General features: G+C 39.3%; 1 protein-coding gene and 1 non-coding gene across 2 annotated transcripts in view; one reads left to right on the top strand and one right to left on the bottom strand.

Moving 5' to 3' along the window:
• WDHD1 (WD repeat and HMG-box DNA binding protein 1) overlaps positions 1 to 14,784 on the top strand; it is a 31,322-nt gene that overhangs the window by 3,430 nt on the left and 13,108 nt on the right. The window contains exons 4-14 of the mRNA XM_032189529.1: positions 1,734 to 1,885; positions 4,069 to 4,180; positions 4,712 to 4,762; positions 6,709 to 6,804; positions 8,291 to 8,383; positions 8,930 to 9,036; positions 11,128 to 11,263; positions 11,802 to 11,997; positions 12,214 to 12,404; positions 12,996 to 13,180; positions 14,334 to 14,575. Of these exons, the coding sequence (XP_032045420.1) occupies positions 1,734 to 1,885; positions 4,069 to 4,180; positions 4,712 to 4,762; positions 6,709 to 6,804; positions 8,291 to 8,383; positions 8,930 to 9,036; positions 11,128 to 11,263; positions 11,802 to 11,997; positions 12,214 to 12,404; positions 12,996 to 13,180; positions 14,334 to 14,575 (1,561 nt within the window). The remainder of the gene's footprint in view (positions 1 to 1,733; positions 1,886 to 4,068; positions 4,181 to 4,711; positions 4,763 to 6,708; positions 6,805 to 8,290; positions 8,384 to 8,929; positions 9,037 to 11,127; positions 11,264 to 11,801; positions 11,998 to 12,213; positions 12,405 to 12,995; positions 13,181 to 14,333; positions 14,576 to 14,784) is intronic.
• On the bottom strand, positions 9,868 to 9,939 carry TRNAG-UCC. The gene has a single exon. It is a non-coding gene; the product is annotated as a tRNA-Gly (tRNA).

The following is a 14,784-nucleotide window of genomic DNA, read 5'->3' as shown; positions in this document are numbered from 1 at the left end:
AATTATTCTTATATTACATTAATAACAGAAGGTCCAAAATATTGTCTTTATGGCAATTGTGGAAGAAGAGAGGAATTCTAGAAGTTTACATCTCTCCTTCAGATATTGTCGAGTTAACTTTGCAGTCATAGAGGATATTTTTAAAATCGTTTTTCAACTATATGTGATATTTGGAGGGGAATATAAAAGGTGAAATAGATGAGAATTCATACAGATATATTAATTTGAAACTATATTCAGAACAATAATCTTTCTTCAGTTTCTTATATGCCTTTTGATATAACTTATGTATCTTGCTCAATACCTGTAACATCTGTTTTGATCTGTAGTGTTTTGCTGTTGGTCTTTATCATGCTGTTTATCTTTTCACACACCAAGTGAGGTGATTTGAATGGGTTCGCTTAGCAAATCGGTGCCAGAAACTGTAAAAATTATTAATTAATACAGGAGGGAGAAATCACAGAAAGGCTAAGGTTGGAAGGTCATCTGGTCATCTGAAGATCATCTGGTCCAACCCCCTGCCCAGCAGGATCACCTTGCACAGGATGGCATCCAGACGGGTTTTGAATATCTCCAGAGAAGGAGACTCCACAACCTCTCTGGGCAACCTGTCCCAGTGCTCTGTCACCCTCACAGTTAAGAAGTGCCCTCTTGTTTTTAATTTTTGGACAGCAGTTGGAACAGTCCTGTGCTCTTAGCTTATTGGAAAAGAATTATAGCTTTGAGGGATTTATTTTTAAACAATGAGATTATGAATCCTTTCTAAAACTTCAGGAGGTTTTATTTCAAAAAATATGCTTCATTAAAGACACTTTTATGGGGCACTGGTTTGTAATAAGTAATAAATCTGATCTCCTCAAGTTATTTACTACTGGCTGTTGCTTTCTTTTTCTTTGTGATTTTTACTATAAATTTAGGATGCTTTTCTTTTTTTTTTTTCTTTTTTTTTTTTAAAAAAGGAAATGCAGCATTTCTCTATGTATTTCAAAAATTTATTGCTGCATCCAAGTGAGGAATAGTATTGTCACTTTAAGAAGATATACTGCTGTTCTAAGCATAGGATAATTTCTTTTGTTTTGGAATCATTTTAATTTGGAATCATTTTTTGATGACATCTGCCTTCTGTTTCTGCAAAGGACGAAGCTGTAGTTGTAAATTTCTTGTCTTTCCCCAGTGGCATTTAACTGGCAAGATCGGTCCAAGGATGCCCTCTCCTGATGATGTAGCATATTAATCTAAACAGGATGCAAGATTCCTCCTGTTCTAAGAGGCACTCTTGCCTATATAAAAAGATTTATTTTTTCAATCTACCCGAAGAAGGTCAGACAGTTCTTTGAAATTCATTTGTGACTTTTCTGAGAATTCATTATTTTAGTAAATATACAGGTGGGGAATGTCTTGATGGAGTAAATTGCCATGTAATTAATGTCATGGATTTTTAGCCTAGCACAACAACTTGGTATTAAATCTAGCAGTTTCTAGTATATAGAAACAAAGAATAATTTTATTATCTTGTAATAGTTTGGTTTAAGTGATAAAGTATCTTAATAAGTTACTGTGTTTATTTTTGGGTGGAAGAAATACAAGTTAGATTATATCTCTGATACTCTTGATGTCTTTTGGAGCTACTAAAGTTAATCTGCCCAAACATTGGGAACATCAGGGCATTTCTGGCTCCTTGGGCATAAATATGGTTTCACTAACAAATGTTTTTTTGTTTGTTTGTGTTTAAGAATGGAAGACTGATCACAGCAGCATCAAACAACACTGTTCAGATACATACGTTTCCTGAAGGAGCTCCTGATGGCATCCTCACTCGTTTCACCATGAACGCAAACCATGTTGTCTTTAACAGTGATGGTACCAAAATTGCTGCTGGATCTAGGTAATCTGTGCTTGATAAGGTAGAACATTGCTATCATTGAAGGTCCAGCAACTTCCTCACATGGCGATTTTGCCAATGAGATTTTTAATCCACAAACCCCCGCTGAGGGTTTTAAAGTAATGCAAAATGCCTTTCAGGAACGGTGGTGGCGGGGGAAGGAATGAAAAGGACTGTTAGGAAAAAATTCTCTGGGAGATATTTGATCCACCGAATAGTTTCAAGTAGAAATGTGGTGTTGTGAAATCATTTTCTCTTCAGGAGCCTTGAGTGTTTTCAGTTTTCAGTCTTATAAATGCATAATTGTAAGTGTTCACCCATATGGATCTCATTGCAGCATCGAGGATTTTGTTAGTGTGTGCTAAGGATAATGTCTTGACTCTTTGGGATCATGGTGCTGCAAATGTATATGCACATGCAAAAGTTAGCTGGGTTCTGATTTGCACGAGAGCTTTGAGTCATTCTCTGGCATCAGTATCATCCCCCTTCTGCCAAATGATAACAAATGACAGTTGCAAGACTCCCCTGAGGGGGATTAAATGCATAGTTTAGTTAAAAGCAAACATGCTGCCCTAAGAAATTATGCAATATATGCCAGTCCTTTGACAGAGATGGCAAAATAGCAAGCAGGCAACATTCTTGTTCATTTATTTACAGCTCAGGTGGTTCTTAATTGGATTTGGTGAGCTCTTTAGGTACTCTAGCTAACCCAGGCTGCCTGCTTGCTTCTCTGCTGGAATTTGTCCTGCATTCCTACAGCAGAGATGGCAGAACATTACATCTGCAGCCTGCCTCCTCTAAGCATGAATTGAACTAGAAAGCAATTTGGATCATTATGCTGGACTGTAAATTCTGGCAGCTGCAGAGCAGACACGGGAGCTCCACCAAAACTGGGCGACTGGACAGCTGGGGACAGTAACTGTTCTAATCTCTAAATCCGACAGAGATCATGAATTTGGGCTCTTTGCCAGTGCTCGTTTCTGAGGGAACAGCTCTGCCCCAGGATCTGAGTTTGATTAGAGAGATTAAGCAGACAACACCCTTTTTCTGTTTCTAGAAACTTTTACAAAAAGCCAGTCCTTCTGCAGCCTGACCAGGGTCCTCACGTTAGGAAAGAGAACTTGTGAAACTGAGGTCACCCCTTGATGAGGTCTTCTGTTAGACATTGAAGGAGGTGACATCTGTGATATGAGGGAATGCAGTTAAGAATGCAGCCTTTACTTGTCACAGATTGCCCCATTATTACATGAAGTCTGTAAACTTAGATTTGTATAAGTTTAACGTCGAGGTGGCTGCCAAAATTCACTTAAACTGTTTGAAAAATAGTTCTGTGGCTTCTTAAATAAGCAAAAGCTATCTTACTGCCTGCATTTTCTTTCACGTTTCTTTGCCTTATTTAAGAGAGCTGACATTACTTCAGTTGTCTCACAATGGAGTTTATAGACTTCTTTTTATGACTGTTTGGCTAGCATTTAGGTATTTGACAAAACAGAGGTTGCAATTCTGTGTGTAGTTAAGGTAATGACTAACCCTACAGAGTCCCAAATTCCTCTTTGAAAATGTTGCAGTGAAGTATGACAGGGAGTAGTACCAGAAGATTGTCATGGCAGCTCTTTGGCTTAGAAGTTATTGGCATTGATTTTTTGAATTAAACTGCAGTAATGTCTGTAATTTTGGAAAGGGGAGTAAATTTGAAAAAGAAAAAAAAAAGGTCAATTATGGTATCTGAAACAATAAATGGTCTTAATAATCCTGTTAAAAACTTTAAAAAATAAAATATTTTGTGCTCTTTTTTGGCCAAGAGAACGATGATCATGAATATAGGTCCCATTTAACAGATAGATACCAGGAAACTGACTTAACAAGTACTAAGCACAGATTTTTACTTAGTCTCATTGAATATAATATTCAACAGATTTGTGGTCTGTGTATATGTAATATCCTCTTCAGAGAGCAACTGTATTTTATGAACTTTGATTTAAACAAAAATGATCTGGTGATGTAACCTTGCTCCTCTTGTAGTAAGCCTCGAGATTCTCATTTTCCCTTAGATCATAGTGTCAAGAGTTAAAACTTCCCCAAAAGATAGTTAGTGTCCGATTTAATTCTTATAGCTGTAAACAAATACTCTGTCACTGTTGATACCAACGTTGATAATCTTACAACTGTGTTGTTGTGATTTACAGTGACTTTATGGTCAAAATTGTGGAGGTGACTGACAGCAGCAAGCAGAAAACGTTCCGAGGACACGACGCTCCTGTTCTAAGCCTGTCTTTTGACCCCAGGGATGTTTATCTGGTAAAAACAAAAACAACTTGTTTACTTTCTTCTTTGAATTTCCTTCTCCATGGGAGGGGGGAGTTATTTTTGGAGTAAAACAACAGTGAGCAGGGACATAAGACTACTTAATTTCAGCTGACTACTGCTGATGGAATGTGTGAGAATTTGTTGCCTCCCAGGGGAGCTCGGTCTTTGCTTTCCCACTCAATTACCATCTATGTTCTTCTGGAATCTATTGCCAATCTGATTTTAGAGGTGGAAAGGTATTTCACTAAAGTAATTTAAGATTAGTTTTGAGCCTTTTTTGTAATTCCAGTATCTTGGAGTTGAGTGGTATTATCAAGATGATTTCTATTTCCATTAGAAAGCTTTAAGTCTTAAAATGGTTTAAACTGGGAGACTTTCTTTTTAAAACTACTTATGTATTATATGTCTGTAGCATTGGTTGTAGTTTTTTAATATATATTGTAGCATTAATTTCTCAATGTCTTTAATATTTATATTTTTATTATTATTATTTAATTTATTTTATTTATTTCTCTTTCACAGGCATCAGCAAGCTGCGATGGCACTGTCAGAATATGGAAAATTGAAGATCAGGTAAGAGGCCTGCCTTTCAAGTTGTTTTATAAGAAAGCAGGGACTTCACAGACCACAAAAAGAACTAGACTAAAATCATCCTGCTGGAATAAATCTTTGATATGTCATCAGTAACTGCTGAGAGTATTTGCAAAAGAAAATAAAAAGTTTATATATAAAATTAATTTGCAAATAAAAGGGGAGCTATGCATTGGAACTCCTGAAAGAAGAGATGGTGAATGGAGAATTCATTTTTCTTAGGAAGAAGTTTGACAGTACTTTATAGAATACTTCTACCTACTTCTGGGAGAAATTCCAAGCCTGAGTGTGAAATACTGCCTAGGTAGCTGTGGGCTGTTATTTCTGCCTGTGGTATCCCTAATTTATTTTGTTGATGTTTCTTCATTGGTCAAAATTGTGAATTTCGTCCTCATTGTATTTGAAAATAACCCTTCAGGTGAAAGTAGCAATTAACCATCACATTTCTTGGTTCATAGAATCGTAGAATGGTTTGGGTTGGAAGGGACCTTAAAGATCATCCAGTTCCAACCCCCTGCCACGGTGTGGGCTACCATGGTTTCAGAATTTCAGCTACTTGCTTTCAGGGTTAAGGAAGAAATTTTTATGCTAATAAGCACTTGTCTAGACGTATTTTGTTTTTATTTATTTTTCCTGTGCTCCCTATGAAATACTGAATAATTTTCAGGATTGAAGACTGACCAGTGAGGGTGAAATAATGTTCAGAGATGCTACGCAGCATCTTCTTCTATAAACCTTCTGGGTAGTTAGTCTTGAGAATATGAACGTGGTTATTTCGATTTGATATTAGGAGGAGGTTTGGTTTTCACATGCCGAGATTGGTGAAGCGATGCCCATTTTCCTTTGATAGGGATTTTTGTGCACAGCATTGCTTTCATCTCTCTTGCTCTCTGTGGCACACATGCTTGGTTTTCCAAGGACTCAAAGTTCGACTTAGTGCATACCAACCTTTTTTATTTGTAGAAATAGGACTATGTTATAATGAGTAAAAGGCTTATTAAAGGATAAGGGGCTTGCTATTCTTCTCTGTTTAAAAAAAAAACACACAACCGAACAACAACAAAAACCCACTTCACAACAATTACTCACGAGGGGGATGTAAATCACAGTTTAAAGACCATCATTTATTAGAAATACAATCATTGGGCTCAGCTTGGCAATATTTGTGCAAATAATTCTCTCTGCTGGCCTTGCACTCTAAGGAACTTGAGAAGAGGGTTCCAGGTGAATACTGTTAATAAAGCAGGTCTGCATGTATGTGGGATTATTTTTGGTAAATGCCATTATTGATTGGAAGAAGAATCCGTGTGGAATTACTCCTATAAATACACTTTGGTATGTACTTCGCACTTGTAATTGCTACTTTTTAAAACAAAACCATATTACTAATATGAAATCCAGTGTTCTAGTGTGACAGTGGGTGCCTTTTGGGGCAATTAGGCTGTGTCCTGGGACCGTGGCAGTGATGTATATCATCTGTGCTGTAATATGAGAACGTGGCAAATCATTCATGTTTGTGTTGTTCTGGTGACATTCAGGCTGATGCGTGTCACCTTCCTACAGTCAATCTGGATTTGACAAATGCCTTTTGGCTAGATATCTCTCTTTATAACCTAAATATATGTGAGCTCATGTTCTGTACTTCATTAAAAACACTTGTTCTCTGGTCTCATTTCTCTGACAAGTTGTTGCATTGTAGTTAAAAATATGTTCAGGTCTACACTGGCAGAGTATTTTGCAGCATTTTTTTTTTCTTTTCTTTTTTAAGAGGGTAGGCACCATTGTATTCAGATGAAGGAAATTATTTTGGTTCCAGAAATGGTGTATCTTGTTTCCTTTTAGCTTTTTCCACACTTCTTCAGGGATTCTTAAAATACAGTAGGTTTTCACAGAACTAGAGAACTCATTTTTGAATATTCTGTTTTCAGACATGCGTGACAAATTGGCTACTGCTGCAGAAATGTAATGATGTGATAAATGCTAAATCGATATGCAGGCTTGGCTGGCAACCTGGCAGTGGGAAGGTAAGTGACAGATTGTTTCAGCCACATCTTAATCCTTCATTTCTCTTCGGGAGTACAGTAGAATTCAATCCAGGCAAGTGCAAATTCCAGCTCCAGGGACTAAGGAAAATGTTTGGGATGAAGTTCACTTTTAGGAAAAACAAACCTGGAAATGGTTACTTGTTTAAGTACCAGGCTGTGTTTGCCAGCAGTCCAGCTGTCAGCCCAAAACTATGTTAAAGAGTCATATTGTGCTGTGTAGGAAAGAAGATTGTACATGAGGTAAATAATCTCACTGTTCACAACAGAGCATCAAAAGAGTTCTGACTTGCTGTGCTTAAATTTTGTTGCATCAGTAATCTTGCTCTGCAAATGTATCCTATGTAGTAAGTTGTTCCTGATCTAGTGGGAGGTGTCCCTGTCCATGGCACAGAGGTTGGGACTAGATAATCTTTAAGGTCCCTTCCAACCTAAATCATTCCAAGAGTGCCATGTGCAGATCACGTACCAAAATAGGTTGGGGGACAGAAGTTTGCATCGCTGTGTGGATGTCTTTGTATCAGGTAACCTAGAATACCCCTGCAGCATCTAAAATGCAAAGGGGAGGGGAGAAAGGAGCAGATAAATTCAAACCCGCATGAAACAAGGCATGCTGCACCATACTTGAAGTAAAGGGCAGGGAATTGAGCAAGAGTTGGCCATTTGGGGAAAAATTGCTTTGTGGCTTCTGTCCTGGCCTGTTGGCTGGAATAATAAAGGATGAATAGGCTCTGCCAAACTATTGACATTCTAGTATGTGCAGGGTCAAAAGAGTATTTTCCAGTGTTTTCTCACAGTTTTGACTTGAATAATCTCTATTTCTTTGTATGCTCGTGCACACATGAAGTGTAGGAAGTTGCCTTGCATCTATTATAAAGCAGATTATTAGAAATCATAAAAACAGAAAACCAAACCAAAAAAAAAAACAACAAACAAACACACCCATATCCCAAGAAGTAAACGAGCAGTAATGTTATGTAGGTTTGTGAAATACCAAATGAGCTATTTCAAGAATCAGCTATTCAGGTAAGATTTACAGAGAAATTGTAACCTGATCAAAAGAAGTTCAGGGAGGGAGGAAATAGAAGAACATAAGCCTTGTTCTCAGAACACTGAAAACTATTTATGCGTGTTTGTTAGCTGTTTCACGAATAAGAACTTTTAACCTTAAGTTGCAGCTGTCGTTATCGTCTGTTTTCTGCCAGCAAGAAGTGAAGATTGAAATGAAAACAGCCATTATTTGCTGTGTTGCATATGGAAAGCATTGGAGAACTTTGTAATTCAAGATTACTTCTGTAGCGTTCTTTTCTTTCTCAGTTGGCACTGCTAGGATGCTAAGAGAACTGTTAAATACTTAGACAGCCACAAGTGTGATACGTTGGAATGAAGGAGCGTTGCTAGTTCTTTGAATGTTTTGCTTGGAAGATAATTTGTTCTAAATTGCCTAAATCTTGTTTTCTTGGAACAGTTGCTGGCAATTCCTGTAGACAAAGTTGTTAAGCTATACAGAAGAGAAACCTGGGATAATAAATTTGATCTGTCAGATACTTCCATCACACAGGTAAGTACATAAACAATCTGCTTACTAAATCTTTCAAAGTTTAAGTGTTACTCTGCCTGAAGTTATCTTCTGGACAGTACGGTTCTATTCCCTGTCCTCTTGGTAATGATTGGTTACACTTTCATTTCTGATCCTGTTACTTTATGTTGGAAATCAATCACAGAATTTCTAGGTTGGAAGAGACCTCAAGATCATCGAGTCCAACCTCTGACCTGACGCTAACAGTCCCCACTAAACCATATCTCTAAGCTCTACAAGGCAAGAGATACTTCTTTCTGTGTACATGTCTAGAATCAGGTTTTGTTTGACCTCATGGCAGCTTTTAGTGACAGAAGATAAATATTATAGGAGAAAAATAAGTGTGCTATCCTTAAGGAATGGTTTTGCTGGGAGCTACCTGCAGCCAGCTCTAGTATGGGAGGCTGGATGTGGTTTGCTAAAGATTAAGATTTTTTCCTTCCAGAATGTCTGCTTTATACTTCAGGATATGAGTGCTTTGTATGGATTGGTAATATTTCTTTTTATCTAAATTTTCTTTTTCCCTAGCCCTTGAATGTTGTGGCCTGGTCTCCCTGTGGGCAGTACCTGGTAGCTGGAAGTGTGGATGGGAGTATTGTGGTGTGGAAGGTGGAAACCCAGGAGTGCATAGAGAGGTATGTAGTGCTGTTCCATAATTCCCTAAACATATGCTGCTTCTTGAAATAGAATTTTGTTAAATCTCTGTGCAGAATCCGGCACTTGCTCTTGTTAAACTTCACGTGGCTGGTGATTGCCCAGTCTTCTAATTCATCAAGATCTCTTGGCAAAGCCTCTCTACTATCAAGGGAGTCAACAGCTCCTCTTAATTTACCCCACTAGTGACTGGCCACCAGCCTGGTGGAGCTCTTTTTGCTCTGACCCTTTGAGCCTGACCCATCAGCCAGTTGTTCACCCATCACATTATGTTTTTGTTTAACTGTATGCTGGACATTTTGGACGGAATGTACTGTGAGAGACAGTATTGAAAGCTTTGCTAAAATCCAAAAAGATCACGTCTACTGGCTTCTCTTGGTCAGCTAGGTGAAATTAAGTTTGTTAAGTAGGACTTTCCTTTTGTCGACCTGTGTTGGGGATGACCAATGACCGTGTTGTCTTTCATGTGCCTTTCAGTAAATCCCAGAATAACCTCCATGATTTTACCAGGCACTGACATGAGACTGACAGGCCTGTAATTACCAGGGTCTCCTTTCTTTCCTTTCTTGAAAACTGGGGCAATGTTTGCCAGCTTCCCGTGGACAAGGATCCCTCCAGATTCCCAAGACCACTGAAAAATAATCGAGAGGGATCTCGAGATGACCTCAGCCAGCTGAGCTCCCTGGGATGAATCCCATCGGACCCCATAAAGTTGGGTGCCTCCAGCTGGAGCCACAACCCCCCTACAAGTCCGGAGCTGGCTGGGAGGCTATGCTCGGGTCTCTGGGGGTCCCAGGGCCCCAAAATGTAACTGCGTTGGCCGGGAATCGAACCCGGGTCAACTGCTTGGAAGGCAGCTATGCTCACCACTATACCACCAACGCCAGCTGGCAGGGCTGCAGGAAACAGCGCTTAAGAGCTCAGGCTGAGCAATCCCACTCTGCTGGCCCCAGAGGTGGTCGCTGCGAGCGTGTCAGGAGAGGGGATGCAAGCCAGGATTTGTGGGATCGGGGTGATGCTGCAACACAGGGCCACTGTTCAGCAAGGGAGCAGGAGGAGATCACCTTGTGCAACCCGGGTGAGGTGCACTAATGGCTCAGTTCACGTGCGGACAGGAATTTGAGGGCTGCCACATCATTCCTGCGCTCTACCACGAAGCAGCTGCCAGGAGAGTATGACTGTCAGGTAGAAACGTGGCATAGCCCTGCCATATCTGGTACGCACAGAAATATGTTCTGATTCATACGACGTGCTGCTTTCTTTCTGCCCAGCTAAAAGAATCTGGAAACGTTAGGTTCCTAGAAATAGAACGGGGGATGGACATGAATATGGGCTTGTGTTCAAATTCTGTGGTCTAGTTCTGTGTGCAATGGGAATGTTTTACTTCTGATTGATTAAAGGATAGTTTTAATGGAAATAAATCTTCCTCAGGTTACAAACGCCAGGATTGTTGGCAGTAAGAGGCATCTTCTAAAGGGTGTGGGGAATACTGACACAGTGAGTCAGCCGTCCTCACCTTTGGGCAACAAAAAGAGCCAAAAGGCATTTCATCTCTGTTAACTAAAGGGAGGAACAGAAGGGAGGCTTTCAGTGACTGATTATCTTGAGTAAGAAACATGATTTTTACTCTAATGCATATGTTAAGAATTAGACAGACCGTGTAAATGATTCATGGCAGGGTTGTTCTGTGAGAATAAAGCAGGGAGAAGATGGAGGACTAACTCATCAGTTTGGTACAAGAGAAGCAGCTGAGCGTTCGTTTTATAGCTGGATGGTTTGGAATGTGTGGCTGCTGGGGAATTACTTTGTCTTTTCTACATCTATCAGGAGCTGTTTTATGAAAATGATTCTGATTGATTCTAAAGCTTAAATAATTTCCTCCACAGAGAAGTAAGGCCTGCTGTGTTTTTTATTGTAGTTATTTATGCTGAAGTTTAACTTACAAATTATTTTACCATGTGTATGTATTTTATTATATTGTTTTCTAATACCAGTAAGTATTACCACTGCTTACAATAATGCTTCTGCCCTGAGAAGCTTAATACATTCCAGTATTTTCATACTCTTTTCAGGACAAAACATGAGAAAAATTACTCAATTTGTGGACTGGCGTGGCACCCCAAGTACAGGCAAATAGCTTATACAGATACTGAAGGAAATCTGGGGTTGTTGGAGGATATTGGTGATGGAAAGAAAACAAATGACAAGGTAATTAGTGCCGATTATTAACTTGAATATTTAAGCCATCGAATTATATTGAACATTCTGTATTGGGTGTTGAAATTTCCTTCTCGTTTGTTAATTCATTCCTTGAGTCCCATGTCCACAGGAAGATTTAATCACAGACTCACAGGATGGTTTGGGTTGGCAGGGACCTCACAGCCCATCTAATCCCAGCCCCTGCCACCAGCCCAGGCTGCCCCCAGCCCCATCCAGCCTGGCCTTGGGCACTGCCAGGGATGGGGCATCCACAGCTCCTCGAGGCAGCCTGCGCCAGGGCCTCATCACCCTCATAGTGAAGAATTTCTTCCTCTTATCTAACCTAAACTTACCCTTTTTTAGTTGAAAAGCCATTACCCCTTGTCCCATCACTACACTCCCTGATAAAGAGTCCCTCTCCAGCTTTCTTGTAGGCCCCCTTTAGGTACTGGAAGGAATTACCATTATTAAATAACAATTATAATTAATAACAATAATTAATAGCTGCTAAATGAAAAAATAATGATAATTGCTAACATGGTTCTAGGTTGCCAGTACAGCGGCAAAAGACTACAATGATCTCTTTGATGGAGACGATGACGACTATTTAAATGGAGATGCGATCGAACCACCCTCTTCCCCAACCCCGGGAGCTAATGAGGATCACGGTGATGATGATGACCTTATGCCAACTGCAAGCCATCAGAGACGGGCAATACTTGATGACGATGATAACTCATTAGGTAGGAACAGCATGAACTAATTTTCCAGAGCTCTGGAGTGTTGTTATTGGGACAAACTCTTAAGCATCCTCTCTTGGCATCCCCTTATCAAACGTATTCTGTTTTATTTTTCTGGTCGAGTCTTCACTGTTTTAGTTCTGTGTTTTTTGCCTATTTTCTGCCATAATACTGGGAAGAAGTAATACATACATGTATTTTTGTATTTTAAATTTTTAGATATCGGGATGATAAAAGCTAATTCCAATCTTCTTAATAAGGAGGATGATGATGATGATCAGACTGGTGGCTTTCCAGCTTTGCCAGCATCGTCTACACAACAGCATTTCTATGATGGGCCATTGCCAACCCCCAGGCAAAAGCCTTTCCAGTCTGGCTCCACTCCTGCACATCTCATGCATCGTTTCATGGTAAATCTCATGGCTGTGCTGCTACATAGATGTAGTTGCTTTGTTAGCATTGTCCTGGTTTTGCTGGGTCTTCATCTAATCATTTCCAGCTGCATGTGTCTGGTGCTTTTTTAATACTTCACAGTGTAAACTAAATGGTGAAAAGTAGCTTTGTGCTAATGCAGACTGCATAACTTTATGCCATACATTTAGGTTGCTTTTGATGTAGAAATAAATATTTGGTTCAAGACTAAAGGAAGCAATACAGTTTGTGCTTGTGTTACTGCAGTTGAACAAATCTGTTTTGAAATTCCTTTTTAGATTGGAACTTGTGGATACTTTTGTCCTTTTAGGACTTTTCTGTCCATCACTCATTATTTCTTTATAACTGCGAGTTGTTAATGATTAATTTTGCAAGGAGAAATTTGGTTAAGCAACGAGAATAAAATCATTTTGGCCTAATGAAGCTGTTTTAGAAACTACCAGCCCTGACTCTTCAAGTCTTCAATCTGTCACCTATTGTTGTTTCAGATAGAGAAGGTGTAGGAGGCTGTTCTAGGGCAGTCAACATGCTTGATTATTATTATTGTGCTATTTATTTATTTTTAATAGGTTTGGAATTCTGTTGGCATCATTCGCTGCTACAATGATGAGCAGGACAATGCCATAGATATCGAATTTCATGATACCTCTGTACACCATGCAACACACCTGCCCAACTCTCTGAATCACACCATGGCTGACCTCTCCACTGAAGCTATTTTGCTAGCCTGTGAAAGCACAGAGGAACTGGCAAGGTAAGTCACGGCTTTGCTCTGTCAAACCCATAGTATGGAATTACATTTAGCATGTTTCATATATTTCAGCTTTTATCACTTTTTTTTTTTTTTTTTTTGAAATTTTTGGGTTTTGATCTTGCTTTTTTATTTACGGGACCGCTTTTGAGGAGGATTTTTTCACACCCACCCACTTGTAGACTTCAAGGTATTGAAGGATGTATTTTGTTTCCTGAGGTTTTTCTCTAAATCCTGTTTTTCAAGTGTATATACTAGAAAGTTCATGCATGGCTAGCTCAAAGGAAATTGTAAACATGCACAATAGTCTTTCAGTCAGCTCAGATCAATGATAAATCGTAAGGGCTCTGCTATTTCTTTTCATGCTGTTGCTATGGAAAGATGTTTGGAGCTACCTGAAGAATTACCATGTGAAGAACACAAGTTCAGGAAACCATAGTAGAAAACTTCAAGCAGTTGGACTACTCTGCTCTTGTATTTAAGAATGACATTGTGTGGGTTTTTTGTTTGTTTGTTTTTGTGGAAATATGTTGAAGGAAGAACTTTCTGCCTTTTCTGGGGAACATACAACACTGTGATAACTTGAAAAGCAAACTTTATCTATAGGAGTGTTATTTCTATGTATTGGTTGTCTGACTCTGATTATTTTTTTTCCTAAATGAGGTAAGCATCTGAGTTATTTATTAAAAGCTGTGGTGTCTGTAAGTGGGTTGCAGACCATTTTCAGTCATTAAGATTGCAGAATCCAAGTTCCTAATCTTTTGCTCCTGAAGGATATCACAATGTGACAGGCCTGATTGTCAGGGCTACTGAACACCTTCAGTTCTTGCAATGTTAATTAAGCAAGATGCTTATCTCTTTCCATATAAAAATCTCTACTCAGACCTCTGAAGTGTCTCTGCTTCATGCTTTAGAGGCTGTAAATCTGCAGGGCTGGAGACTGAGCAGGCTCTTCAGTTCTTGAATAAAAACAAAAACAGCTTTGCAAATGACCACTTGTAATCTGTCGGATGACGCAGTTCCTAATGACAGTCACATATTCTAGGTCTCTGATAAAAACATAATATATTGCTGTAGATGAAACGCCTGATGTATTTTCAGATATTGTGTTTTTCTTCTTGTGATGCTTTACTGCTGTTCTTTGTCTCTGTTTTAGCAAGCTCCACTGCATTCATTTTAGCTCATGGGACACAAACAAGGAGTGGACGGTAGATATGCCAAAGGAAGAAGATATTGAGGCTATCTGTCTAGGTCAGGGCTGGGCTGCTTGTGCCACCAGCGCCTTGCTGGTTCGTCTGTTCACAGTTGGAGGAGTTCAGAAAGAGATCTTCAGTCTCCCAGGTCCTGTGGTGGCCATGGCAGGACATGGAGAGCAGTTGATGGTTATTTATCACAGAGGTATTTTCTCCCTTCTGTCTTTTTTGAACTATGCTTTGTTTCAATCCTTGTCTGTTACTGGCTTCAAATACTGGTTAATTTGTGTATAATCACCAGAATTGTTTTACTTTTCCTTCTTCTTGTCTGCTTGATGACACCGTACTGTTACAACCTATAATTCTTTGGAATCTGACAGCACAGCCTATGTTTCATATTGGGATGCCTAGCTT

This window comes from Aythya fuligula, chromosome 5, assembly GCF_009819795.1.
Source record: "Aythya fuligula isolate bAytFul2 chromosome 5, bAytFul2.pri, whole genome shotgun sequence".
NCBI lineage: Eukaryota > Metazoa > Chordata > Aves > Anseriformes > Anatidae > Aythya > Aythya fuligula.
This window is presented reverse-complemented; position numbering and strand designations above follow the sequence as displayed.